Below are 26,674 nucleotides of genomic sequence, written 5' to 3' on the forward strand. Positions count from 1 at the left end.
ACATATAATGTATGTACAATATATATTATATAAAGAAAAGTGCTATTAAATAATAGTGGAGGTAGTGCATTAATATGGCAAAATCTTGATGGGAAATGCAAATGACTGAAGTTTCAAAAACAATAATTTTCTTAACTGTAAATAAAGAAGATTAAATTGTTACTGCATTCATGTGCGTTTTTACAATCTTATTGAATATAATTTCATGTCAAAGTTATGGTATAGGTCATACACAATTTCTGATTAACAGTATGTTTTAATATTTTCATCCGTTAGTAGCAGTGATGTTAAATAAATAAATTTATTAAATAAATTAATCCTATAATTTTCAAGACTTAAAATGGTTTGGTATAGAAAATTCTCTCAAACTATGAAATCGTCTACAAGGAGGGTGGTGGGTGGGAGGGGGGAGTGGCACGTTTCCAATAAGGGATCGTGGTGAATGTATAACATTACACAACATGTTGGCCTTTATACAAAATAAGAATAATATAATCCATATTGTTAAGGAAAATGGATGGAATATACTGTTTAGAGATTTTTCTTTGAGCTAATATTTACCATCTGTTTGCCAGGGTAGTCCAGGACTCCGAGGACCAAAGGGTCAACAAGGTGAACTGGGTCCAAAGGTAATGTTCTCTGTCTCATAATTAGCTGGCATCTTGGAGTTGAGTACTATTGACCCTTTGTAAACTAAAACTCCTTATAGGTTTATGGAAATTATGTCTAAGTCTTCTTCCTTTTTCTTAAAGACTTGTGCTCTTTAATCAAAATGACTGTTTAATAAGTCAATGAAAAGAAAGGTTTCTGGGTCAGAAATAAGGATGTCAGTGTTCAGAGTGATTTAATCTCCAAGATAGTGTTCTCTTATCTGTTTGTCTGTTTTTCTCTATCACATTCTTTTGCATTCTTTTCTTCCTTTATCTACCACAAAAATGTATCTTTGGGGAAACACTGAATCACAACTGGGCAGCAGTCTCTCTCAGGTAATTTCTCAGGTTTTGAATCTCTTCTTCTCCCTTGCCACTATGTATAGTCAAACACAAAGCCCTGTTTTCCATTCCCACTGCCCAAGACCTCCAAAGCACCAGCCAAGGGGACCAAGCCATGCCAAGCCTTGTCAAGGTACACGTTTTTCTACTTTGCTTGAAGGTAGCCTATAAGCTGGCAAAATTTCTACTTCTAGTTGAGTTCAGTTCTCCCCATCTTTTATCTGGCTTTTGGCAAATCTTCTAACTGGTCTTCTAGATCCAGTGGCTTGAATTTCCAGTTGATTCTTTATTTCCTTAAAGTCTATGCTGGGTCATATCATCCTCCTCAACACCTGCAGTCATATGCTATTGCATTGAGAATACAGTTCACACTCCTTGACATGGCATTCAAGGCCCTTTGTAAGTTGACTCCCTGTCTCATCTTTTGCCTTGTTGCTCCATGTGGTCTCAGCTCCATCCATCTTGCTTTATTTACTGCCTCTATATGGTTACTTATTAACTTTGCATAGTATTTATTCGTGGAGCTGAGAACAAGGAAAGTTTTTTTTTTAACTATAAAAATTGGAAACAGAAGAAGCAAGGTAGGAAAGAATGTGGAAAAAAGAGGAAGAAAATGAAAGAAAGCTGAAGATAATTAATCAGGCACAGTAGTTAAGAGCTACAGCTGCTAATAAAAAGATTGGCAGTTCGAATCCACCAGCTGCTCCTTGGAAACTCTGTGGGGCACTTCTACTCTGCCCAGTAGGATCGTATGAGTCTGAATGAACTCGACAGCAACAGGTTTGGTTTTTTGGTTTTTAACCAACTCAAGGAGCCTCTGGGTGGTGCAAACAGTGTGCTCGGCTGCTAACTGAAAGGTTGGAGGTTTGAGTCCATCCATAGGTGCCTTGGAAGAAGGGCCTGGTGGATCTACTTCCAAAAAATCAGCTATTGAAAACCCCATGAGTTAAGATCTACTCAACAACTGGTTTTTCTCTCTTTCTTACACCATTCTGCTTTCTCCTTTTGTATTCCTTGTCCTGGCTGATGGATTCAGCATCCACACAATTAAGATGATAACCTAGATGTTGGAGGTCTTAATATAATAAAAGAATAGCTTGAGTTGGAATCACAGAATGAGAGAAGGGGAAGAAGAGTTTGAAGACAAGTAAGTTTTCTGGGTCTAAGATTGCAGAGGTGGTATAGTTCTAGCTAAACCACAACAAAGTCCAAACTTTGGCTATAGAAGAAAGGAAGAGAGGAAAGTAAACAACACTGAGCCTAGGGAAGGACATTTAAGAGGCATAAGATGATGACAGGATTGAGGTGAGAAAGATAATAGGGGCTAGGTACAAAGTCTTCACCAAGTGCACAGGAATGCCTCTGAGGTAGGAGGTTGGCAGCAGTGAAGATGGAGCTGATGTGGTTCAGCAGGGTGGGAGAATCTTCACAGACCTGGAGGGTGGTCTAGAAACATTTCTACTTTTTAAGTTTGTTAGGGAGTGTGGGGGGTCTAGTTACTCACATAATTGGCATAGCATTCGTATTTATGGAGGCAAAAAATAAAGATGCAGCAATCCCCACATGTTTACTCTTAAACAGTTTACTGATGACATTTCACCTGGGAGGTGAATCGTTGAGGCCTGGTGTCTTGTTATACTATGAATGTTTCATGTCTTAGGAAGAATTATTTAAGGAAACATATTTTATGTGCCCTAATCAGAAACATCTTCTGAGTATCAGAGGGTCTAACTTATTTCTGGCATGACTTTCTCTGTTTCCTTTCAGGGACCCGAGGGCCTTCGGGGTGAAACAGGCCCTTCTGGACCTCAGGGTCCTCCTGGACCCCAAGGACCAAGTGGTCTGTCCATTCAAGGAATGCCCGTGAGTTGTGTGAAAAGTTTCAGAAGGGTTTTATTATTACATCTCCATGAGGTTGCAAAGAATGACCTTTGTCTTCTGTGCCTTGATAAGGAGCCCCAGTCCCTTCCTACCCCTAAAAAGAAGAGTTGAGAAGTGAATTGCATAATACTTACGTAATGACTGAGGGTTCGTCCATTCATTAGCTGTGTCTTTAGCCAATTTTTATTCCATGATGGGGGGTCTTAAAACAAACAGGTACATGCGTGGGCAGTAGGTGTACCCACAAACATTTTGTCTATAGAAGAAAAAAAAGGCCTTAACGTGTATAACGTTTTTGCATGTTTGACTGAGTCCTTAACAGATGTGATAAAGTTTAGAAAGTAACAAATGTTGTATAAGTTTAAGTTCTTCATTGTTCATTTGTAGTAATTGCGAATGTAGTTTAATGAGAGCCACTTTTTCATGATTTTTATCTCAACTGGCATCAAAGTACAGTCCATTGAGTGAGAGTTTTAGATTTTAGATGGTGTACTTTACAGGGCTGCATTTCTCTGTAAAAGTCATTTGTCCCACTGAAAACAAATTTAAATCCACTCACTGAATTTCATTAATACTACTATAAGAATCTAGACTGAAAGAATAAAAGCAATTTTTGCAATCAGTGTTTGAAGCAACCAGATCCTTTTAAGCATACTTTTTTAGCAGTCTTGTATTCATATGATTGTGTTGTTCTAGCTGAGCAGTTTTCCTCTACAGTTATTTCTATATTTTAGAAAGCATGATCATACCAGTGTGTATAATTACTACTTCTAATAGCAAAGGTTTGTTGAGGTCTTATTACCTGCCTGGTTCTCTGTTTTTTCATTTTTATATACTTTTAGCCCACCTCCCACCAAATCTATATCAATAATGAGATTTAAAATTCAAACTACACGTAACATTCAAAGGTTCAAATCTCCCCTCCACATATTTACAATATGGGCTCAGCCATATTGGACTGTATATTCTGTGTTTAAACTATTCTGGCATGTAAACATTGAGCTCTGTAGGAATGTTTATGTACATGATGTAACATACATGAGAAGTAAAATATACTGTGTTTGGATGTTGGCGTAAAAGCAATTTAATGGAAGATATTCGAGCAGTCAGTGGGGGGGATAAAAGACAAAGAATTTGTGTATGTGAACTTAACCTTTTGTACTTTTGGATATTCAGGGAATACCAGGGGAAAAAGGGGAGAAAGGAGATGCTGGTCTTCCTGGACCGCAGGTATTATTTTTATTTTTTAGTCTGTTGCTCTCAGCTCTAGAGCTTTGCCAAGAGGGAGGAAAAAGGCTGTGATTTTGGCAATAAGTGGTTCCATATTAAGGACTGTTTGTCTGTATTCATTTACCGTATGTATCTTCTGAAAATCACACCGCTGCTCCCCAGCATGAGCTCTGGTAGGGAACGTTCCTTTCCCGTGAGTAACTCTGGGTTCTGAAGTCTAAGTCACAAAGACCTCACCTTCATGCCATTAGTTTTGTTTGGAGGCCTTGATGTGTTTCAGGGAAGCTGGGTGAGAGGGTGACGCATTTCTGTGCATGTGACCCTGGTTTGTCCTTGCTCTACCTAGGGTGTCCCGGGAGGCGTTGGTTCGCCAGGACGTGATGGCTCACCCGGCCAGAGGGTAAGAACTCGCCCAACAGTCGGCTGTTAGCCAACTAGGCTTCTTACCTAGTCACTCTTTGCTGCTGGCAGGTTTCTATGTAAGGAAGTCAACTTAGTTATTTTTTTCCAGTTTGTCTACGTTCTACCTATTCTGACACTATTTCACTTCGCTACCCTCTATATCCATTACTTTCATCAGAACTTGGAAACTCTCATCAGACTTTCTCAAATTAGCAACACCCTTTTCTGAACACCCTATAACCTGAATACAGTTGGCCCTGCACTGCGTGCCTTGGTTTGGTAGATTTTCCTCTTCTTTCAAATCCTCTAGGCATAAACCTAAAGAATAATATATTTTAAAATTTAAGTATCTTGACTATCTGTAGTATGGCTTACGTGGAATTCTTCGTTTATTTAATATATGCCAATTATCTGATCTTTTAACCTGTTCTAGTGGCTAGCAGTAAAATAAAGTACAAGGTTAATTAGAAGAGGGATAAGTTAACACCTGGTGTTTGTTTAGTGAACAAGCCTTTACTGAGCCAAGGCATGGAGGTTCTTATCCTCAAAAAGTTTAAAGTTCGTTAGGAAGAATTATAATTAAATAAGAAACTATAACACATGCTATAATGAGGGGCATTTACAGAGCACAAATGAGGCATTGGTGGTTCAGTGGTAGGATTCTCGCCTTCCATGCGGGAGACCTGGGTTCAATTCCCAGCCAGCACATCTCATACGTAGCCACCAACCATCTGTCATTGGAGGCTTGCAGGTTGCTATAATGCTGAACAGGTTTCAGTGGCACTTCCAGACTAAGACCAGGAAGAAAGGCCTGGCTCTCCCAAAAATCAGCCATTGAAAACCCTGTGAATCACAGTAGTCTAGTACACAACCAATCATGGGGATGGCACAGGACCAGGCAGCGTTTTGTTCTATTGTGCATAGGGTTGCCATGAGTTAGGGGCCAGCTCCACGGTAGCTAACAACAAAAACAATAACAATGGGACCCAAAGGATGGATCACTGAGCTACAGTTGGAGAGTCAAGCTAGGCTTCCCAGAGGAGGTACCATCTAGGCTGAGCCTCAGTTGAAAGATAGAAGTTAGCCAGGCGAATGAGGAATGGAAAGCAATTCCAGGCAGAACTAATAGCATACACAAAGGAGTGTAGGTGAAGAGAGTGTGGGGCGTTGCCAGTATTGCATATGTTCAGTATGTCTAGAGATTGCAATGGGGTGTGTACACACACTTGGGTGGGGGGAGATTGTCAAGAGATGAAACTGGAAAGATAAACACAAATCCGTTTAAGAATCATCTAAGTTTTCAGGCTAAGGATTGGACTTTAGCTAGAAGGTAATGGGGAAGTCATTAAATTTTCAGCAAGGGAAAGAGCTATTCTTCCTTTAACTGTCACTGATTTAGACATGTGGGCAGCTCCACAGTTTCTCTCAAGACGGAATTATATGGAGTGGCAATCACTTAGATTTAATCCATTGAAGAACCACACATTTGGCATTCACTCGTATTTTTGGTACAACTTATACACTAGGTTAGCAAATATCTGGCTAGAAGATTCACTGCTCAGACAAGGCCTGCCTTTACTCAGATTAGCTATTACAGCTCAGGAATAAGGGAATGCTTTTTTTCTATACAAGTGTAGGTGTGGGATCTAAGTCCCTTTGACTTATTTTTTTTCCCCCACCAAATATCATTTGCTCAAAATCTCAGTTTAGTCTCTGTTCATCAAATGGAATTATTCAGTCTATAAAACATGCCCAAGTGAATGTATCTAAAGGAGGCATTCTGTAAAAGTATTAGATTTATGTAGGTTTCTAGTACATGTAGAAGGAGCGTCTAGAAGTATTTATATGTTTTGGCAAAGAGCTTAGGCTAAGATCCTGTGTGGTTACACACCTAGATTCCTCTGTGATTCTTGAAGCTCTGAAAATGGCAATTGTAAAGATTTGGTTCAGTGAGTTTATTTGATTTATCCACGAATGGAGTCCAGTCTTGGCAAAGAACTCTCACATCAAACGTGTGGGGTTAGTGTTCGAATCGTTTGGTTTTGAAATTCTTTCTTTTAAAACCAATATACCGACATAGACTTTCTATAAATATTTTGCTATTTCTCCAAACACGTTTGTTTCCTATAGGATTAAAAGTCTTAGAACTGTAATAAACGGATAAGATATCTGTACTTAGATTTTACTGTCCTCCCTACCTCAAAAGAAGCCAAATGGAAGTAAAACTTTCAGGGTGTGTCCAACTCCTACATTGAAAGCTTCTTGGATGGGACTTGCTTTTTTAATTTGGTTTTCAGAGGAAAATGATTCTCTCAAGGGCCATGTTGAAAAGATTGTATGAATCCTGTGACAGTCGTTTTAGGAAAGATATTTGAGAGCAATGCCCTCGCGCTGTACAAATCTAGGGAGCATCACACAGAATAAAATGTTAATGGTGCCCCCTTGAATTGTGTAACATGGCAGCCTTGCTTGAGGGAAGTACTATGTGTATTTTTTCAATCAATGAAATATTAATTGAGCACTGTGTGACATGTACTATGCTCAGGCTGGGAGTGTTGTCCATTTCTGTAGAGAGGAAGGTTCCAGAAGAAGAGAGACCTTCAATAGTGAAAGGAGGTAATATACCTAGAAGAGGAGCGTTGGTGTCACCGTGGTTAAAGCGCTCAACTGCCAACCGAAAGGTTGGCAGCTCGAACCCACTAACCACTCTGCGGGAAGAAAGGTATGACGGCCTGCCTCTGTAAAGATTTATAGCCTTGGAAACCCTATAGGGCAGTTCTACTTTGTCCCATAGAGTCATTCTGAGTAAGAATCTACTCGACGGCAGTGGGTTTGGGGTTTGGTATTATACCTGGGGGAGATGGATGGACGGGGTGGGGTCAAGAGCACAGCTGTTCCCCTGGGCTAGGAAAACAAATTGATCTCCTTTATAGACAGCAGAGAAGGAAGAGTGGGTAGATGAAAACAGAATTATTCACATGAAGGGGAGGGAAACCAGAGGAGTTCACTTTAGGTGGCCCCATCTGTTTAGTCAAATTGATCTGGGGGCTGAGTTGAGTCAAAGGCCTGAAACAATTAGATAAGCAGTTATTTAGCAGGCCTGTGAACATAGATGTAGAAGGCCCGGGACCAAATTTAATGATGGTAGGGATAAAACTAGGACATGGAACATCCCAGAAGAAATGCCACGTCTCAGGGTCAGGAGCAGCAGGTGTACCCACATCTGTCTGGTTAGGCAGTGGGAGAGAGGGGGTTAAAGAGAGAGTGCTAAGGACAAACATCACACCATTATTACAGCTCTGCCTTAGCCATCCCAAAGTGCAAAGCTGCATTCAGAAAAAATAATAATAACAACAGCAGTAACACCAGTGACATAGAACAGACTGAAAGCAGAAACACTGAATGATGAGGCCTACTGCTGAAGTGCCTCAGAAGCCACTTCTAGAAAACTTCCCAGTTAGGCTTGACTGTGTAGGTAATCGGGAAGACAGAGTTTTTGTTTCTTCTTTCTTTCTTTGTATTCTGAGCACTTAAATCACTTAATGTTACTGTGCCTTCATTTCCCCGATCCTGAGTAACACCTACTCTAGGCAAGGAAAGAGGAAGCTGGAGTGGGTATTTGTGATGATGTGCAATCAGTGCTTCTAGCTGCTTGGAGAGAGTCTCAAGGAGTAGGTGGATGAGGTCTAGGGTAAGGACAGACTATCCCTTACTGTTCAGTTCTCTCTCTTTTTTTTAATCTTTGTCTTCTCTTACTGACAGCTAAGAACTAACAGCCCAAACCCAGCACCATTACCTTGACTATCTGCCTAAAGAAAGACTAACCCCTCTTTCCTGGAGCTGGTGCCAACGTCACCCTTAATTTAGCCAGGAAGGAGAGAGAGGTTAACAAGGAATAATAAGATTAAACATCTCCTCCTTAAGGAGGGATTAGTTTTCTAATGCTTCTAGCTTATTCTGGCTTTTCCCAAGGGGAATCTTTGACTCTTGGAGGTGGCTCATATTCAGCTCTGGGCCTGGGGCCATAAGCAAGTCCAGCAAAAGCTGGACTTCTTCAATGAACAAGTTCCCGCCTCTTTCCTGGAGGCCAATGGAACAAAATGTGGGACCACACTTAAAAAAAAAAAACAGTGCAAGTTTAGGTTTCACAGCATTTAGGCATTTATTTTTTATTTGGAGCCATTCCAACTGAAAATACAATGGTCTAGTGTAGTTTTTTTTTTTTTTCCTACTGTAAATCTTGCTACCTCCTTACTGCCTCCTTCCTCCTGTTTTCTTGGTATCTGTGACCCCAGGCCTTGTCCTGTGATGTTTGAGCTCCTCTGCTCTATGTTAGGTTTCTACACCTCCCCCCAGCATACCCAGGTAGTCTTTAGAGAAACTAGGAAGAACAGGCAAGACATAGATGATAAATAGATGAAGTGAGAAGAACTGAAAAAACTCCAACCTCTTTCCTAATTCTAAGGGTTACTTCTATCCAAGACCATTAGTGTTCTAGCCAGACCTGGGTTTCAACCTTGGCCATATGACATTGGACCAGTTGCTTAATATTGCCAAGCCTCACTTTCCTCATCTGTGAAATGAAAAAAAAAAAAAAAATTTGACTCCATATAGCTGCTGTGGGGGTTAATGTGTATAAAGTATTTCTATATAAAAGTCCAGTTTTAGCTAATATTATTTTATTCACTCTTCACAATTGGAAACTGGTGGTGCGGTGGTTAAGCACTTGTCTGCTAACCGAAAGGTTAGAGGTTGGAACCCACTAGCCACTCTGTGGGAGAAAAGACCTGGTGATCTGCTCTCGTAAAGATTACAGCCTAGAAAACCCTATGAGCAGCCCTGCTCTGTCACGTGGGGTCACTATGAGTTGAAATCGACTCGATGGCACCCAACAACAAAAACAACAATATAATTACATAAAAAGTCAGGAGACAAGACATAAAAATGACAAATAGATGTATTTTTTATTTTATTGTTGTACTTTAAGTGAAAGTTTACAATTCAAGTTAGTCTCTCATACAAAAATTTATACACACATTGTTATGTGACCCTAATTGCTCTTCCTATACTGTGACAGCACATTCCTCCTTTCCACCCCTGATTTCCTGTGTCCATTCAACCAGCTCCGGACCCTCTCTGGCTTCTCATCTTGCCTCCGGACAGGAGCTGCCCATTTAGTCTCATGTATCTACTTGAGCTAAGAAGCACACTCTTCATGAGTATCATCTTCTGTCCCATAGTCCAGTCTAATCTTTGTCTGAAGAGTTGGCCTCGGGAGTGGTTTTAGTGCTGGGTTGACAGAGAGTCTGAGGGCCATACTTTCTGGGGTTCCTCCAGTCTCAGACCATTAAGTCTTGTCTTTTTACTAGAGTTTGAGTTCTGCACCACACTTTTCTCACAGATAGAGAGATTTTTATGGCACCTGGAAGGTGGTGATTCCTTAGTTGTTCAGTGGGTATTAGTTTTTAAATTCCAAGTCAAATTGAATTTAGATTGCTTCCTTTCTTCTAGGTTACTACTCCTGCATCCCAATAATATCACCATAGCCTCCCTTTTTCACTGGTAAAGTATAAAATACTGTACACATCTTGTGCATCTGAATTTTTTTGAACTTGTGAGGTGATGAGAAACAGGATGGCCCAGGGGTCAGTAACATAGACGTTATTGTTAGCCAGGCCTTGGGTTTGAACCCTGGCCTCATGACGTTGGGCCAGTTACTATTTCCAAGCCTCACTCCCCTCAACTGTAAAGTGGAAAAAATATTTAACTCCATGGAATTGTTGTGAGGATTCATGCATTTAAAATAGGATTTCCATGAAAAAGTTTAATTTTAGCTAATATTATTCATTATTTTCAACCTAATGAATCAAGAGCGGTATAATATTTTATCATGTCTGCATTTAGCAGATTAAAATGCCTTAGAGGATTTTTTTGAAATACAGAAAGTCTAAAGAAAAAGGAAGTGTTTCTTTTAAAATTTCTTGGATTCCGTCTTGAAAAAACACAGGCTGCTTCCTTATTGTGTGGGTGGGATGTATACAAAGGCCATATTTGTGATGAATATCCCATTTCATCAGAAGTGAGTTGGACTTAAAACGTACTCTGGAAATTGAATTTGAGTCAACTTTCTGGATTTAATTCCTATCATAAATGTCAAGCAGTGATGAGAGATTCATCTAAGGACTATTTTGTTAAATACAAAGATTCGTGTTATTACCCCCTGGAGTATCTTTCTCCTTTAGAAGAGGAAATGTCAAATACCATCACAAAGCTAATGGAGAAAATGATTTGATTTTCTTCTTTGTGGGTCTAGATGAGTTTTGTAACATTCCAGGATAACATTCTCAGTCAGCCACAGTGATGGTGATATATGCAACCGAGATTTTACGGATTATATTAATAAAAACAGAAGCCACAGCTGCTATTAATTATTGAATATATGCAGGTTCTTTACAAATGTCATATTCTCCAATCCTCAGAATAATCACAAATGCTACGCACTGTTACCCCGATGTTACAAAGGACTGAACCTCAGATTGAAGTAACTCGAACAACGCCACAGAGCTAGTAAACATTGGAGGCAGGATTTTAATCCATTTCTCTCTGGCTCCGACACTGCACTCTTTCTCCCCACAGAAGTCTGTTAATAAAGATCACTGTGGGGTTTTGTTAATGCGAGAAGGTTTTCCACTAGAGAAGATGTTTAATAAGCAGGACTCCATCACGAAAGCTGTTTCACCTAGCATTTGGGGACTGTAGGCACCCAGTTTGGGTTACTTTCTCAGTAAAGTAGAAATTGTTTTACCCCTGAGCCTGTTATTCTTTGATCACTTTACACCTTTACTTGGATAGTGACACATAGGAGAAGAGAACAATTACAGGGAATTTAGCTTTGCGGTATTACTGGCTTTAAAGATATTTCTTTTGGGGTGCACGCACACACACACACACAACACACCCACATGGTACAAATGATAACATCTACTTTTCATTCTCATTCTAACTGTCCTTCAGAGCCAGGCCAAGTGTCTTTATATTTGTAAACTAGCAATTCCAAAACTTAAGTGATCAGGTTGTTGCTTTGTTTTTTAACATACAGGTACCTGGGTCTCAACCTTAGAGATTCAGACACAAAATGTCTTAGATATAGAATCTTTTGTTTTAAAAAGCTTGATTATTCTGATTATTAGCCAGGTTTTGGAATTGCTGGATAGTGTTTTGTATTAGGGCTATTATATGTAAAAGTAGTTTCTTAGGTAGAATATTGCTGATATTTTTTGTTTTAATTCACTTAAGTTACCACTTCAGGTTACTAAAAATGCACACATGTGTATTTATATATATGCATACAAATATGTATATGTAATACATATATACTGACATGTATATAAACATATATATAATATACTAAAATGAGGTGTGTGTATGTGTATATATGTGTATACATGCATGTTTATATACATGTAGGTATATAAACCTAAACTTTCAGTGACACATACACATACCTCATTTTAGTATGTATATATCAGTGTGTGTGTGTGCGTGCGTGCATGCGTGCAGGTGTCACTGAAGATAGCTCAGTGTGACCCAACAGTCTTTACCACACGGTATCACACGTAAAGCTTGAGCTTGGATCTGTACCCTGGGCCAGTGTTTGCAGAGTCTGTGGCTTTTTGCTGCTTGGCCTCTTAATCTGGTGGTTGGTCTTAATGCTTTACTCCAAGTAGCAGCCTTATTTCTTGTGGCTGATTGCCACACTGGTCTGTTGGCTGTTGCTCACAGCAGTCCAGAGCCATGCCACAGGGTTTTAAATTGTGTATCGGGAGTTTCTTCAAGCATTTCTTCAGCCCTTGCTCTTTGAGTTTGGCCTGTTTCAACAAATTCATCAGATGCCAACTTCTTACCGATCCTACTGTAACCTTCTAGTGTAGCATTACTAGGAGGCCCTTAACAGTTGACCGTGTTCCAGAATCTTCAGGTTAATATCCTGGCATACTATCGTATGCGTCAAAGAAGGCATGGGTGATGAAAATCACAATTGTATTATGGGCTCCGAGTGCTGTTTGATAGCTACATAAACAAATAGTCTGGCTTCTGGATTCATTTTAGGTTGCAACACTATTTGTGGGCACACAGGTTATATCCATTAGACTCCATAGGCACAGTACCTAGAAACTGCAGACTTTTTTTTAAAATTGTGCACTGGGTGAAAGTTTACAGAGCAAATTAGATTCGCGTTCGATAGTTTGTACATAAAGTGTTCCATGACGTTGCTTTCATTTCCCACAACGTGTGAGCACTCTCCCCATTTCCATCGTGGGCTCCGTTTCCTTTCATCCTGATTTTCTACCCCTTTCTGCCTTCTCATGTTTGCTTTTGGGCAGATATTGCCCTATTGATCTCATTTAATTGATTGTCCTAAGGAGCACGTTCCTCTCGGGTGTAATTGCTTATTTTATGGGCTTGTTTATTGCTTGGCTAGACGGTGGTCTCCGGGAATGGCTTCAGTTCCAGGTCAGAAGGGTGTCTTAGGGCCATAGTCTTGGGGGTGAAACTACAAACTTTTTAAGAGCCTACAAAAAATTTTTGAGACCTTAAAATATGTATATATATATTTGCTCTAAAGTATGGGGAAAGAAAACCCAGCAAAATGGAAATTACTAAATGTTTAATTAAATACCTATAAAACAATACATTTTGCAAATTTCAGCAATAGTTAAATATAGTATTCATTCAACTATTAGTGTCATGGACTGAATTAAGTCCCCCCAAAAATGTGTGTATCAGTTTGGCTGGGCCATGATTCCCAGTATTGTGTGATTTTCCTATATGTTGTAAATCCTGCCTCTATGACGTTAATGAGGTAGGATGGGCGGCATTTGTGTTAGTGAGGCAGGACTCAGTCTACAATATTGGATTGTGTCTTGAGGCAATCTCTTGAGATAAAAAAGAGAGAAGCGAGCAGAGAGACAGGGGGACCTCTTACCACCAACAAAGCAGTGCTGGGAGCAGAGCACATCCTTTGGTCCCGGGGTCCTTGCTCTGAGAAGCTCCTATTCTGGGGAAAGATTGAAGAGACGGCCGACAGAGAGAGAAAGACTTCCCCTGGAGCTGATGCCCTGAATTTGGACTTTTAGCATACTTACTGTTAAGAAATAAATTTCTCTTTGTTAAAGACATCTACTTGTGATATTTCTGTTATAGCAGCACTAGATGACTAAGACAATTAGTGATTTTAAAAGCAAACTATAGGTTAGATTTTCTTATGTTGATAAATCACAGCCAACCATAACTTAACAAGTTGTTCATAGGCAGATGTTTTCAAAAACAAATTATAAAAGTCCTTTCAAGTTTTTTATAGCAAACATTATTTTAAATGTGGGCTGTGGGTATGTGTTAATATTTTGAGGTGGGAATCTCCAAAAGGGAAAAGACCTGGAACTACTAATTCTACAAAATATCCATGTTTGTGGTTGACTGATCTCATGCACTTTAAAAAATGTATTTGTAGTTTTAAATGAATTCCCATATTATGTTCATTGTTTAGCCTTCTATTCTCCAGTATTCATTCTTCATTGCTTAATTAAGGGCTTCTGCTCTTTATGAAAGTGCTTAATCCATAAACATACATCTTCTCGCTTGGCTCCTCATATGAAATGGCAAATTTATAGATATAGAAATGCTTTGGGAAATGCAGATGTGTTTTTAGCTGTCAGCGGTTGAAGACCATTCATTGAGCTTTGATTAAGAGTACACTGAATCACAAAGCTGGAATTTGCCAATTATTTTGTCCTTGTTGCAGACATTTTAAAGAGCTTTTCTTTTCACTGAGTTTATTGAATTTGTATAGAAAGCTGCCGCCATTACTGCTCACCCTGAGACGAAGCGGTGAGATGAAGAGGGAGAACCCTCCCTCAAGAAATCAATTAATTGCACAGGACTCTATGTCAGCTTCTAGGAAATTACCCCTAGAATAGTCACCGAAATGAAATTTCTGATTCTGAGGCTGTTCCTTAGGTAGGAACAAACAGACATCTTCTGAACCCTCCTTAACTGTTGGCTGACTTGCCCAGGGTGGGCTATTTCATGTGTACTGCAGGGCTTCCTGAATAGGGACAGTGATGCAATGGGCCTAGCCATCCTGGGTCACTTGACTTAAATGCCATCACTTCTATGAAACCTTCCCTGAACCCTAAAGTCTGAGTTGGGTACCCTTCTTTTTTGTTCCCATGAAACTCCATAGTACATCATCATACCACATCGTCATTTTCTTTTTAATTGTTTGACTTTCCTCAAAACTGTAAGTTCCTTGGAAAGAGACTTTCTTGTTAAGCATTGTCTACACCTAGCAAATAGCAGCTCTGCAATTTTTTTTTTTTTATTGTGGTGAAAACATACATACCAAAACATTTGCCAATACACCTTCAGTATTTACAATTCAGTGATGTTGATTACATTTTTCATGTTGTGCCACCATTATCGCTATCCTTGGAACAATTCCTTTGATAACCTTATGTACATCATAATGAAATGTTGCCTGGTCTTGTGCCATCTTCATGATCATTGGAATGTTTAACTACTACATCACTCAGCAATTCCAATCCCAGCTATATACCCAGAAGAAGTGAAGGCAGGAATGCAAGCAGAGACCTCTACACCAATGTTCACTGCAGCACTTTTCACAATAGCCAAAATGTGGAAAAACTGAAATGTCCATTAACAGATGAGTGGATAAACAAAATGGGACATATACATACAATGGAATATTATTCTGAAGTTCTATGTATGCCACAACATGGATGAACCTTGAAAACATTATGAGGAGCGAAATAAGTCAGTGGCAAAAGGACAAATACTCTATGATCTCACTTATATAACAAATATATAAACCAAAAACTCATTGGCATTGAGTCGATTCCGACTCATAGCGACCCTATGGGACAAAGTAGAACTGCCTCAGAGTTTCCAAGTGTGTAATCTTTATGGAAGTAGAGTGTCACATCTTACTCCTGTAGAGTGGCTAGTGGGTTTAAACCACCGACCTTTCATTTAGCAGCTGAGTGCTTAATCACTGTGCCACCAGGGCTCCTTATTGTGGCACAAAACCAGAAAACAAAATCCATTGCTGTCAAGTCGATTCTGACTCACAGAGACCCTATAGGACAGAGTAGAACTGCCCCATAGGGTTTCCAAGGCTGTAATCTTTATGGAAGTAGACTGCCACATCTTTCTCCCACAGAGCGGCTGGTGGGTTCAAACCACTCCCTTTTAAGTTAGCAGCCAACTGCTTAACCACTGTACCACCAGGGCTCCTTAAGCAAAAAACAAAACCCATTGCCGTCCGAGTCAATTTCAACTCATAATGACCCTATAGGACAGGGTAGAACTACCCCATAGGGTTTTCATGGAGTGGCTGGTGGATTCGAGCTGCTGACTTTTTGGTTGGCAGCCAGGCTCTTAATCACTGTGCCACCAGGGCTCCAAATATATAGAAACCCAAAATTATTAATGGTTACCAGGGGTGGGAAGGAGAGGGAAAGGGGGAGTTTTTATATTAGGGGGGGCACGGAGTTTATGTTAATAGTAGTAGAAGCAGATCACCAGGTCTTTTCTGCAGAGCTGCTTGTGGTTTCAAACCACTGACCTTTTAGTTAGCAGCTGAGTGCTTAACCACTGTGCCACCAGGGCTCCTTGTATGTTAGGATACTATATATGTATTTATAAGGAGCCCTGGTGGCACAATGGTTAAGCACTCTGCTGCTAACTGAAAGGTCGGCAATTTGAACCCACCAGTGGCTTTGTGGGAGAAAAGACATGGTTATGATCTGCTTCCATAAGGATTACAGCCTAGTATACCCTATGGGGCAGTTCTACTCTGTCCTATAGGGTTGCTATGAGTTGGAATCGACTTGACGGCATACAACAAGAACGTATATATTTGTGTATTTGTATGCAAACAACCCTAAAATCTAAGTGGTTTAATGCAATAGAAGTTTATTGCTTGTTCACAATCCAATCCTGTCAGCAGGTCGAGGTGGAGGAGTGGGGAGGGTTAGTCTCTGCTTCACACATTATTTAGATACTCAGGGTTCTTCCATCTGTGACACTGTCACCTTCAACATGTGGCCTCTAAAATTCCCAGAGAAGAGGAGAAGAAAGTGGAGAATCACCATGGGAAATTTTTCTGAGCTAACTGGAAGTGGCCCCTTTCCATTGGCCGGAACTCAGCCATGTGGCTCCAACATAATTATGAGGAGGCTGGGAAGTGTAGCTCAGCAGTGTGTCCAGGCAGAAGAGGAAAACGTGAATATCAGCTTTACCATCTTATGCCTCATCTGGTTTTATGACTTACTGGCATTCTGAGGGCATCCTGACCATATGCTTTCCCTAAACACTCACCCGACCTGTCTCTTCATGCCACCTCTAATATCTTCTCTCCCAGCTCACACACCATTTCCTCTTGGCCAGCCTCATCTTTACTTTTTCCCTTTTGTATGATACCTGGAGGTGGGGAGAGAATGGGAATGGGGGAGCTTGAGAAGATGAATTTTCACAAGCAAGGTAAGTGGAGAGGGTGGTTGACTGAAAAAGTGGCATGAATGTTAGAAAGAGGCAGCAAGGAAGCTGGGAAGGGTTCATTTGAGTTGATTTGAGATGGAAATGGATTGATCCTGTGGGAGATAAATCCCAAGGTAAGAAGTCCATTTCTTGATGTAATAAGAGGTGTTGTTTTGGAAAAAAAATTTAAGAACTGATTATAAAATTTGGATTGAATATCCTCTCTCATGTTTTTAACTGGATTGGAAAGACCAGCATCCACAATTAAAATCTCCAGCCATTTAAGTATGACTCATTCCAGCTGTTATATTTTTCTTAACACTCACATAAAATAACACACATACATATTAAATAATTTAAGAGGGTATTCTTTATAAAGAACATTGTTCACTATCTGCCTTAAACTCTTCCAACACCGAACGGAAAGTAAACATGTATCCATTTGTGAGCCCATAATGACATACATTCAATAAACCTACCCAGCAATCAAGTCCCCTCTGTACTCTTCTCCAAGCTGCTCCTGAAGAGTTACAGAGCTTTCAATATTGTAATACTCTTAATTTATAATATGGACACCTGGGATAGTGAGTCCCTACCCGAGAGTCTCTTAGGCCACGAAAGACACTAATTCATCTCTTTTGTCTTGTTGTTAGTTACCAAGAATTGATACCCTTTCTCATTTGTTAGGAGCCCTGGTGGCACAGTGGTTAAGAGCTTGGCTGCTAACCAAAAGGTCAGCAGTTGGAATCCACCAACTGTTCCTGGGAAACCCTATGGGGGCAGTTCTACTCTGTCCTTTGGGGTCACTATGAGTCACAATTGAGAGCAACAGGTCTTATTTGTTATACTTAGTCTAATAAAAACAATTCCTGGAAAGGAGTTCCTGTTTAAGCTTGTAAGTGGCATTTCTTACACCTAAAATTCTTGCAGTGGACAATTTAATGGAGCCAAGGGACACAAAAGTCTTGCCAAGAACAATTCCCGTAAAGAGCTTGAAAGCAGTGACTCCTTGGTACTCTAGAGCAAGTGGCAGGTCTTGCCTCCAAATATTGAAAAGGGCTAGGTGGACCTATTCTGGAAGCCGTATCAAAGCAACTGTGGGTTGACACATTGTGTTCCATTTCTCCAGGGTTTTCCTGGAAAGGATGGAGCCTCTGGCCCTCCAGGACCACCAGGACTGATTGTAAGTATCATCAGAAACTACTGGGAGGCACTCTGTTTTGAAGCATTTCGTTTCTTTTGCGAGACTTTCTTTGCTAGACCTTTACCTTGGCTACCATCTTTGCTGTATAGAAACAGCTCATCCCTTGGTACAGAGCACTCCCTAAAACATCCTGTGAAAATAATGTACCACATGGCTTGATTATTTCTCTGAGCCACTTGGCCATAAGATCACCTTTATTGATTTGGTTCTGTATTAGACGCAGGTAAGGCTGGAATGTGAAGGAACCACAGCTGACCAGTGGTGTAGAGCCTTTTCAAAAGTAATGTCTTCCCTACTCTTTGGGAGTTGGGAATGGAAATCAGCAATGAATCCTGAAGTCTTGGTGACAGGGGGAGAGAAGCTATCACTGTGGCTGTCACTGATGAGCATGTGCGCATCATCACCTTTGCACGATTTTTTCCTGCCTTTCTGTTAGGGCATTCCCGGAGCCCCTGGAGTCCCAGGGATCACAGGAAGCACAGGACCTCAAGGCGCCCTGGGACCACCTGTGAGTATGTAGCAGCAGCCTGTGAGGAAGCAGGTCCAGTCACTACATTTATTTATGTGTTTAAATTTACCAGCATCTCTGTCAGTCAGGAAAGTTTGTTCAGTATTAGACTCTTTGGGAATCCATAAACGGAACCAGAGAATCTCCTGGGATAAAGATTAAGACCAGCTTGTGCATACATCATGGCTAAAGACAAATAGTCCCAACAGGGAAAAATCAGTCATGCTTCTGCTTGTGTTGTTCCATGGCTTGTTATTCTGTATTTGGCTAAGTAAACTCGATGCCTTCTTTCCAGGGAGTAGCTACAATAGCTATGTGTTAGTCAGGCCTGGCTCCCAAGTGTAAAATATATAAGATTTGAGAAATCCAAGCTTTAATAAGAGTGGAAATAGATTTTTCTTTTCTAAGTTCTTCAAGAAAGGCAGAACCTCCCAACAAAACACACAGAAAACACACACTAAGCTAAGTGAATGGTGATGTAAATGAAAGCATAATGAATGGAACTAATTACCTACCATTTTTGTGCTTCTTATCTCTTAGGTTGGTGTTTAACTGTAATTAATGGGAAGCGGTAGGGGCAAAATGAGGAGAAATCCATGGCTTCTAAAGCCACATTTGACATCTCCTGTGACTTGCATACTGTTTCTTGTTGGTGTAGATATTAGTCACGAGTCTGGTATACTAAGTCTGCATCCATAAACTAATTGAAATGTATAAATACATATACTAGTGCAAACGTATTAAGAATTCATGGAACATTGATATTTGAAGGGGTAAAGGTAAGAGAAGTGAATGAATTTGATTTATATTGCTGCTGTAATGAAACAAATTACCACAATCTTAGTTACTTTTAACAACACAAATTTATTATCTTATAGTTCTGTAGGTCAGAGGTCTGATGTGAGTTTCACTGGGCTAAAATCAAGGTGTTGGCAGTTCCTTTCTGGAAACTCTAGAGGAGAATCCATTTCCTTACCTTTTCTTGCTTTTAGAGGCTTCTCGCCATTCCTTGGCTTCCTTCTTTCTTCAAAGCCAGCAATGTGACATCTCTGTGACCATTCTTCCATAGTCACATCTCCCTGTGGCCACAGCTGGGAAAGGTTCTCATGCGTTTAGATTTGGGCCACCAGGTAATTTTAGATACTCTTCCCATCTCAAGATCCTTATCTCCATCATATTTTCAAAGTTTCTTTTGCTATGGAAGATAACATGTTCATAGATTCTGGGAATGAAGGTGTTTTCTGCTTACCACAGTGAGCCAGATATAATAGAACCTATTGGTTCTCATTCAGAAAGACACTTCTCTTCCTCTAGCTGCCCACGTAATCTTGTTACTCTTTATTCTTTCCATAAAGCTTTCCATCCTCAGTAGTCCTCTTTCTAGGCTATGATTCACATGATACGTGTACAGGTACAGAGATGCACGCAAGGTATGAACATGAAGGAATGCATCTAGATTTTAGCGAATACATTCTAATCACACATCCAAATAAATGCTGTCCTTAGTAGTCATTTTACAAAGCTGTATACTCATTTCAGCTATGCTGTTATTGTTCAAAACACTTTTATATCTCCTCTTTTTGAATAAAACAGGTAGTGGGTCACAGAAGAAAACTGAATTGCTTTATTTTCACACTTTTTTTTTTTTGTATCCAAAACGATGTTGCCAAGTGTGATTGTGCACATAGAAATATACGGTGACATCCAGACGGGTGAGCATGTGCACAAGGCGTGTGCACACTCACGTGCCCTCTCTCTCTCTCACCTCCACAATCATTGCAAACTGAACTATTCATTCAATTCTAGGCTATTCCTCACCAGAAAAGAGACTGGAAAACACTCTTTTTGCTACTAGTTTTCAGGCTGTTTCCTAAAATGTGCTTCTTGGAACAAGAGTTCTAGAATATGCTCAGTAGGGCACAGAGACCAGGAGTTTCTGGTCTAAGAAGTATCTGAGACAGTGCAGACTAAACCTGAGCCACGGCACGTACTAGGACTTTAAGGCTTTAAAGTAGATTTTTGCTTTAAACTACTACTCAGTAAATATTTTTACATGAATGAATTAGGAAACTGATGTCCACAGAGGCTTGGTGAATTGCTTAAATGATGTGGCTCACACAGCTAGTTAGGGTCACGTCCGGGCCAGGCATCCTAAAACAAAACAAAATGTTCAAGGCATCCTAAATCAAAACAACACAAAAACTATCGATTAGACAATACACAAGTACATTTTTATGTGGGGTTATTTTTTTGTTCTTTACACTGTTACTAATATGTACAACTAGTTTCCCTTAATAACAGGCCATGGGTTGATCCTGATCCAAGAGGAGGGGATGAGGTGGGCCTAAGGAAAGAAGAGCAGGCTTTGGGGTCTTGGGAGAGGAAAATGGGGTATGGAAGGAGTTGCATGAGACATGGAACACATTATGTAAGTATAGACCCAACCCTGCTTACCAACCTAGCTTTTTGCAGCTCTGGGTTAAACTCTACATTTTTCCCAGAAAGAAAACACTTGTTAAAAATATTGTTTTCGTTTGCTATAAATCAGCAAAAAAGGTCCCTTGATGGTGTCATGAAGGTCCCCATACCATTGACACTTTGATCACAGGCAGCAACCATATGGTCAGGCACTGGTGGGGATGCCACACAAGGCTTTGGAGTTTCCTTTTCTAAAGCAAGCTGTTCTCTGAACTGTCCAGCCTCATGCTGTGGACTACGAGCTCTCAGATGCCTGCTGGCTGCCAGCTGACGTGACTAGTAAAGCAGGCGCGTTGTCATGGTGTTAAGGCCTTGATTGATTTCCCGTGGATTTCTGTCTAGGAAGGTAGGAGGGAAGGAGCCCAAGGAAGACAGACGGCCTCACTGAAAATAGCAATGTGTTTCCTGTAGTCCATGCCAGAAACACTTGCTTTTATGTATTCTGCTTGCAGCTGCTGGCTTCCCAGGGCAGAATGTGCATTGCTGCTGCTGTGATCATAATTCCTACCTGAGTTTGAAGCATTGGATTAAGTATAATGACTCCCCTGCAGTGAGGCATATAGCAATGAAGCTGTTCACTGCTGAGCAATGTGTTTAGCTTGAAATCGATATAGGCAGATAGGTCCAGTATGAAATCATTTAAAGGGTACAGCATTAGGTGCCAGGGTTGTAAATCTGGCCCAGACGTGACCCTAACTAGCTGTGTGAGCCACATCATTTAAGCAATTCACCAAGCCTCTGTGGACATCCGTTTCCTAATTCATTCATTCAAAAATATTTACTGAATAGTCATAGTATGCACAAGATTACATAAAGGGGCGTTGTGAGGGGTACAAAGATGATCAAGACACTTCCCACTTTGAAGGAAAATTAAGGGGAATAATGCTTTTCTAGAAGTAGACATAACAAACAGCAGAAAGTGAGAATGCTTTAAGGGAAAGGCAAGGAAGTTGTTATGAAAGTTCCAGAGAGGGAGAGAGGCAGAAGAGAGAGAAGGCGATAGAGAGATCCCCTGCTGAGCTGACTGGGAAGAGCTGCTAAAGGAGGCATATGAGTTGAATTATGAAAGATGGATGGGATTCCCACCCACAAAGAGAAGGAGATGGTGTTTGAGTGGGAATTGTATTAAAACATGGCATAAACACAGGGCATACCCTGTCGTTTGTACATGTTAATATTTTTCAACTCTTGCTCCATCACCACTGCCCCGATTTTTTTTAGGCCCTCCTCATTTCTTGCCTAGACTATTACAAAACTCTAATTGACCCCGTGCTTCTGTTCTAGCCATAATCTGGTCCGTCCTTCAGTTGCCAAAAGATCTTTCTAGTACAACTCTGATGTGTCATTCTCTGGCTTAAATCCTCTCACTGGCTTCCTATCACCAGAGCATATGTCCCAAATTGTTAACGTGGCATAATTAGCCCTTCACAATGTGGCCCTTGCTCTTTACCAACTTGATCTCCCACCATCCCTTCACTTGGAGTTGAGTCACGGAAAATGATTTAAAGCTCCTGAAATACATGCCATACTGGTTCATACTTTTTTGCCTTTGGGGTTGCTCTCCAGTCTTTCTGGGCTGCTTTCTCCTTTTTTTCTCAGCTGGTGAGCTCCTAGCTATTCTTCCTCTACAATGGTGCACTTCTTGTGTGAAGCCACCCTTACCTGCAAGCTCTTCATTTCAACTATTGCTGTCCACCTCCCCGCTAAAATGATAGCTCCTTGGGGGCAAAAAATTTATCATGCTCATGTTTGTATTCCTAGGCCCTAGCTCTCTGTCTGACACATAAACCAGTTGCCATCAAGTCAACTCCAACTCATGAAAACCCCATGTGTGTCAGAGTAGAACTGTGCTCCATAGGGTTCTCAGTGGCTGCTTTTTTTCAGAAAAAGATTTCTAGGCCTTTCTTCTGAGGTACCTCTGAGTGGACTCAAACCTCCAACCTTTCAGTAAGCAGCTGAGTGCATTAATCTTTTGCACCACCCAGGGACTCCATCTGACACCTAGAGGGTACTTAATAAATAATTTGTTGAAAGAAAGAATGAATGAATGTATGTTTGCTTTCCAGTTAGACGGATGCTCAAGGGAGTATTAGAAGACTATTCTTATAGATTGGCGGCCAGATCACGAAGGCCTTTACTGCCAGGCTGGGATGTTTTGATTTTAACAGACATCTTTCATAGGTGGGACTTGGAACATGAGATTATTCCTCTTCCCTTCAGCACAAAAATTCTGTGACTGTATGAATGTAGCTACTGTATTTTCTTTTCTTTACATTTCAAGTGTTCCTGAAATTAAAGGAAAATATGCCACTTTCTCCTGCCTCCATCTACAGGGAATGTGTGTTTTCCCTCAAAGCATACTTTGGTGGAGTTATAGGCCTGACTTGCTCAGGAATTTTTATTTTGTTTTTACTTTACTTTGCAAAATTCAAAGGAGAGGTGTAAGAGAAGTTGGAATAAAAAATAATTTCTTGCTGTAGAGATATTCCACTAAATAGATCTTTCACTGACTGCCTAGCTGTGTACTTTAGCTACTTAATAAAGTATCACAAGGCTGAGTTTGAGGAATTTCAGGCCCGATTAAACACATCTGTCTCTCCATACCAAAAGATACCAACGGCTGATACTGTTCATTTACTTGATCAATCAGTTTTGCTCTGTAATTTATTCCTCTGTATTTCAAATATTTTTGAACAAGCCAATTCAATAAATGATAGCAATTCACATGTCAAAAATTGTACAGAGCCATAAATAAAAATATTCAAAATAAAATGGATTTAAAAAAAAATGACTCATGTTAAAACCCAATTCCAAATTACTCGAGTTAGGTATTAGGGATGTCTGTTTACTTGTTTTGTTTTATGTTAATCAGGAAGACATATTTTGTCCATTGAAACAGAAGATATTGACTAGCAGATTTCTTGAGCAGTGTTCTCTTTCAGGGAACAATAGAATGTACTGGGGAATACAAAGATGCTGGGGCCGTACTGGGCTCAGGTCCCAGCTTTGCCACTTAACTTTTTGTCTTATTTTGGGCGAGTCAGTTATCCTTTCAGTGCATCAGTTTCCTTATCTTTAAAATGAAAAATAATATGTCATATGTCTGTTATTAGAGTCCCTGAGTCCCTGGTTGGTACAAACAGTTAACACGCTTGGCTGGTTTGAGTCCACCCAGAGGTGCCTCAGAAGAAAGGCCTGCTAGTCCACCTCTGAAAAATCAGCCATTGAAAACCAGCATAGTTCTATTCAGATACACATGGGGTCGCCATGAGTCAGTTTAAACTCAGGGTAGCTGGTAAGGCTATAATAAAGATTAAATGAGTTAATATGCTAAAAACACTGCAAACAGTGCTTGGGACATGGTAAAAACAGGATAAGTATTAACTACAAGTATTTATAATTTTTTTTTAAATGTGGAATATTTATTTTTGTTCACTGATTTTTGTTTTTGTTTTACATCTAATGTTTGAAAAGTAGATGTTTCCATTAAGGATTTATTTCATGGGGACATAAGTAGCCTTTTCTCTAGTTGGGTGTACCAGTGGGTATTACTGACTCTTTAGAGACTTGGCCATTTGTGGAGCCTTAGGAATGAGGGGGACCAGGCAGCGTTTCGTCCTGTTACACATGAAGTCACCATGAGTCAGAGCTGACTCAACAGCAGCTAACCATAACAACAAGGAATGAGTGAGGAAGGCGTGGCCAGTATATTTATTTCCAAAAAGAAGCGGAGGGGATATATTATAAATCTTACTTTTGTAAAAATTTTGTAACTTGGAAAGTGGATTTTTTTTTAACGGAATCAACTATTTGTCTAATGACCTGGAAGCCCACTGCCTGAGTATAGTATGTTTTCAATAGTTTTCTTCTTTCTTTTTTAATCGAGACAGTTAAAATGAAGTACAGATTGACTTGTCATCCATACTTGAAGTGAAATTCAGTCAACACATATTTATTGAGTGCCTGCTATGTACCAGGCGCTGGTCTAGGAGCGGGGAATACGTCAGCCTACAAGCTGGACACAGACCCTGCCTTATGAAGCTTACATGCCAAGAGATGCCACACATTGTGAGAATCTGCTTTCTGGGTAAAGGCTGGGACCCTTCCCTTACACACCCAGCCTTTGTGTTTTTCATCCATTGCTGTCCCTTTAAGTTTGGGTGAGAGTTTGGAAATGATACTGAGATTGGCTTGGAACCTATTAAGTTTGAAGGACCAGCCAGGAACAGTTCTGACAATGTGACAAATTCCATCTATAAACGACATTCACTGTCTTTTTTGTAGGAACTCTAAAAATTTTGTTCAGTGAACCTATTACATTGCCTCAGAGTTGAAACAAAAATATGACATCCTTCTAAAGAAACATGTTTTGCATTATAAGTATGATTTCATTGCAGAAATGCTGAAAACAACTTTTGTTCAGTAATTTTAAAAAAATAACAGTAAGTCCTGTAAGGGTCAACGAGTAGCTAAGCCACGTAACACAACAATAATTCAGCTGAGAATTTATGCAAGTATGAGCTCCTTGTATTAACAGGAGAATGAATATCACGCTGGATGGAGAACAGTGTGATTGTGGGATTTCATAAATCTCATCTCTTACTTGAACACTTAGCATGGGAGAAGATCTTTTCTTTAAGAGATATTCCTAAAAATATTGAAACAATTTATTCATCAGAGATTTGTGAAATAAATTATGAAACATCAGTAGCCTAAACATACAAGTGGCCTTTAATGTAGAAAGATATGAATGACCTAATAAGCAAAAATGTGGTTATAAAACAGTATTGCTGCACGCTCCCAATTTTGTACCAGAAAATACTGTCTGTACCTAAAGAGGATGGAGGAGTAAGATATTTGTTTATTTATTATTGTACTTTAGATGAAGTTTTACAGAACAAATAGTTTCTCATTAAACGGTTAGTACACATATTGTTTTATGACAATAGTTAACAACCCCACGACATGTCAACACTGTCTTTTCTCAACCTTGGATTCCCTATGACCAGCTTTCCTGTCCCTTCTTGCCTTCTAGTCCTTGTCCCTGGACTGTTATGCCCCATTAGTCTCGTTTTGTTTTATGGGCCTGTCTGATCTTTGGCTGAAGGGTGAACCTAGGGAGGGACTTAATTACTGAGCTAAAAGGGTGTCCGGGGGCCATACTCTCAGAGTTTCTCCAGTCTCTGTCAGGCCAGTAAGTCTGGTCTCTTTCTGTGAGTTAGAATTTTGTTCTACATTTTTCTCCAGCTCTGTCCGGGACGCTCTGTTGTGATCCCGGTCAGAGCAGTCCGTGGTGGTAGCCGGGCACCATCTAGTTGTACTGGACTGAGTCTGGTGGAAGCCATGGTAGTTGTGGTCATTAGTCCTTTGGACTAATCTTCCCCTTGTATCTTGTTTTCTTCATTCTCCCTTGCTCCCGAA

The 26,674-nt window shown here is 40.2% G+C and overlaps 1 protein-coding gene across 1 annotated transcript in view; it reads left to right on the plus strand.

Moving 5' to 3' along the window:
* Positions 1-26,674, plus strand: part of COL14A1 (collagen type XIV alpha 1 chain) — a 266,930-nt gene that overhangs the window by 199,665 nt on the left and 40,591 nt on the right. Inside the window, exons 38-43 of the mRNA XM_023728170.1 lie at positions 576-629; positions 2,760-2,855; positions 4,050-4,103; positions 4,450-4,503; positions 18,193-18,246; positions 18,704-18,775. Of these exons, the coding sequence (XP_023583938.1) occupies positions 576-629; positions 2,760-2,855; positions 4,050-4,103; positions 4,450-4,503; positions 18,193-18,246; positions 18,704-18,775 (384 nt within the window). The remainder of the gene's footprint in view (positions 1-575; positions 630-2,759; positions 2,856-4,049; positions 4,104-4,449; positions 4,504-18,192; positions 18,247-18,703; positions 18,776-26,674) is intronic.

The sequence above is a fragment of the Trichechus manatus genome, unplaced genomic scaffold (genome assembly GCF_000243295.1).
Source record: "Trichechus manatus latirostris isolate Lorelei unplaced genomic scaffold, TriManLat1.0 scaffold00022, whole genome shotgun sequence".
Classification (NCBI taxonomy): Eukaryota; Metazoa; Chordata; class Mammalia; order Sirenia; family Trichechidae; genus Trichechus; species Trichechus manatus.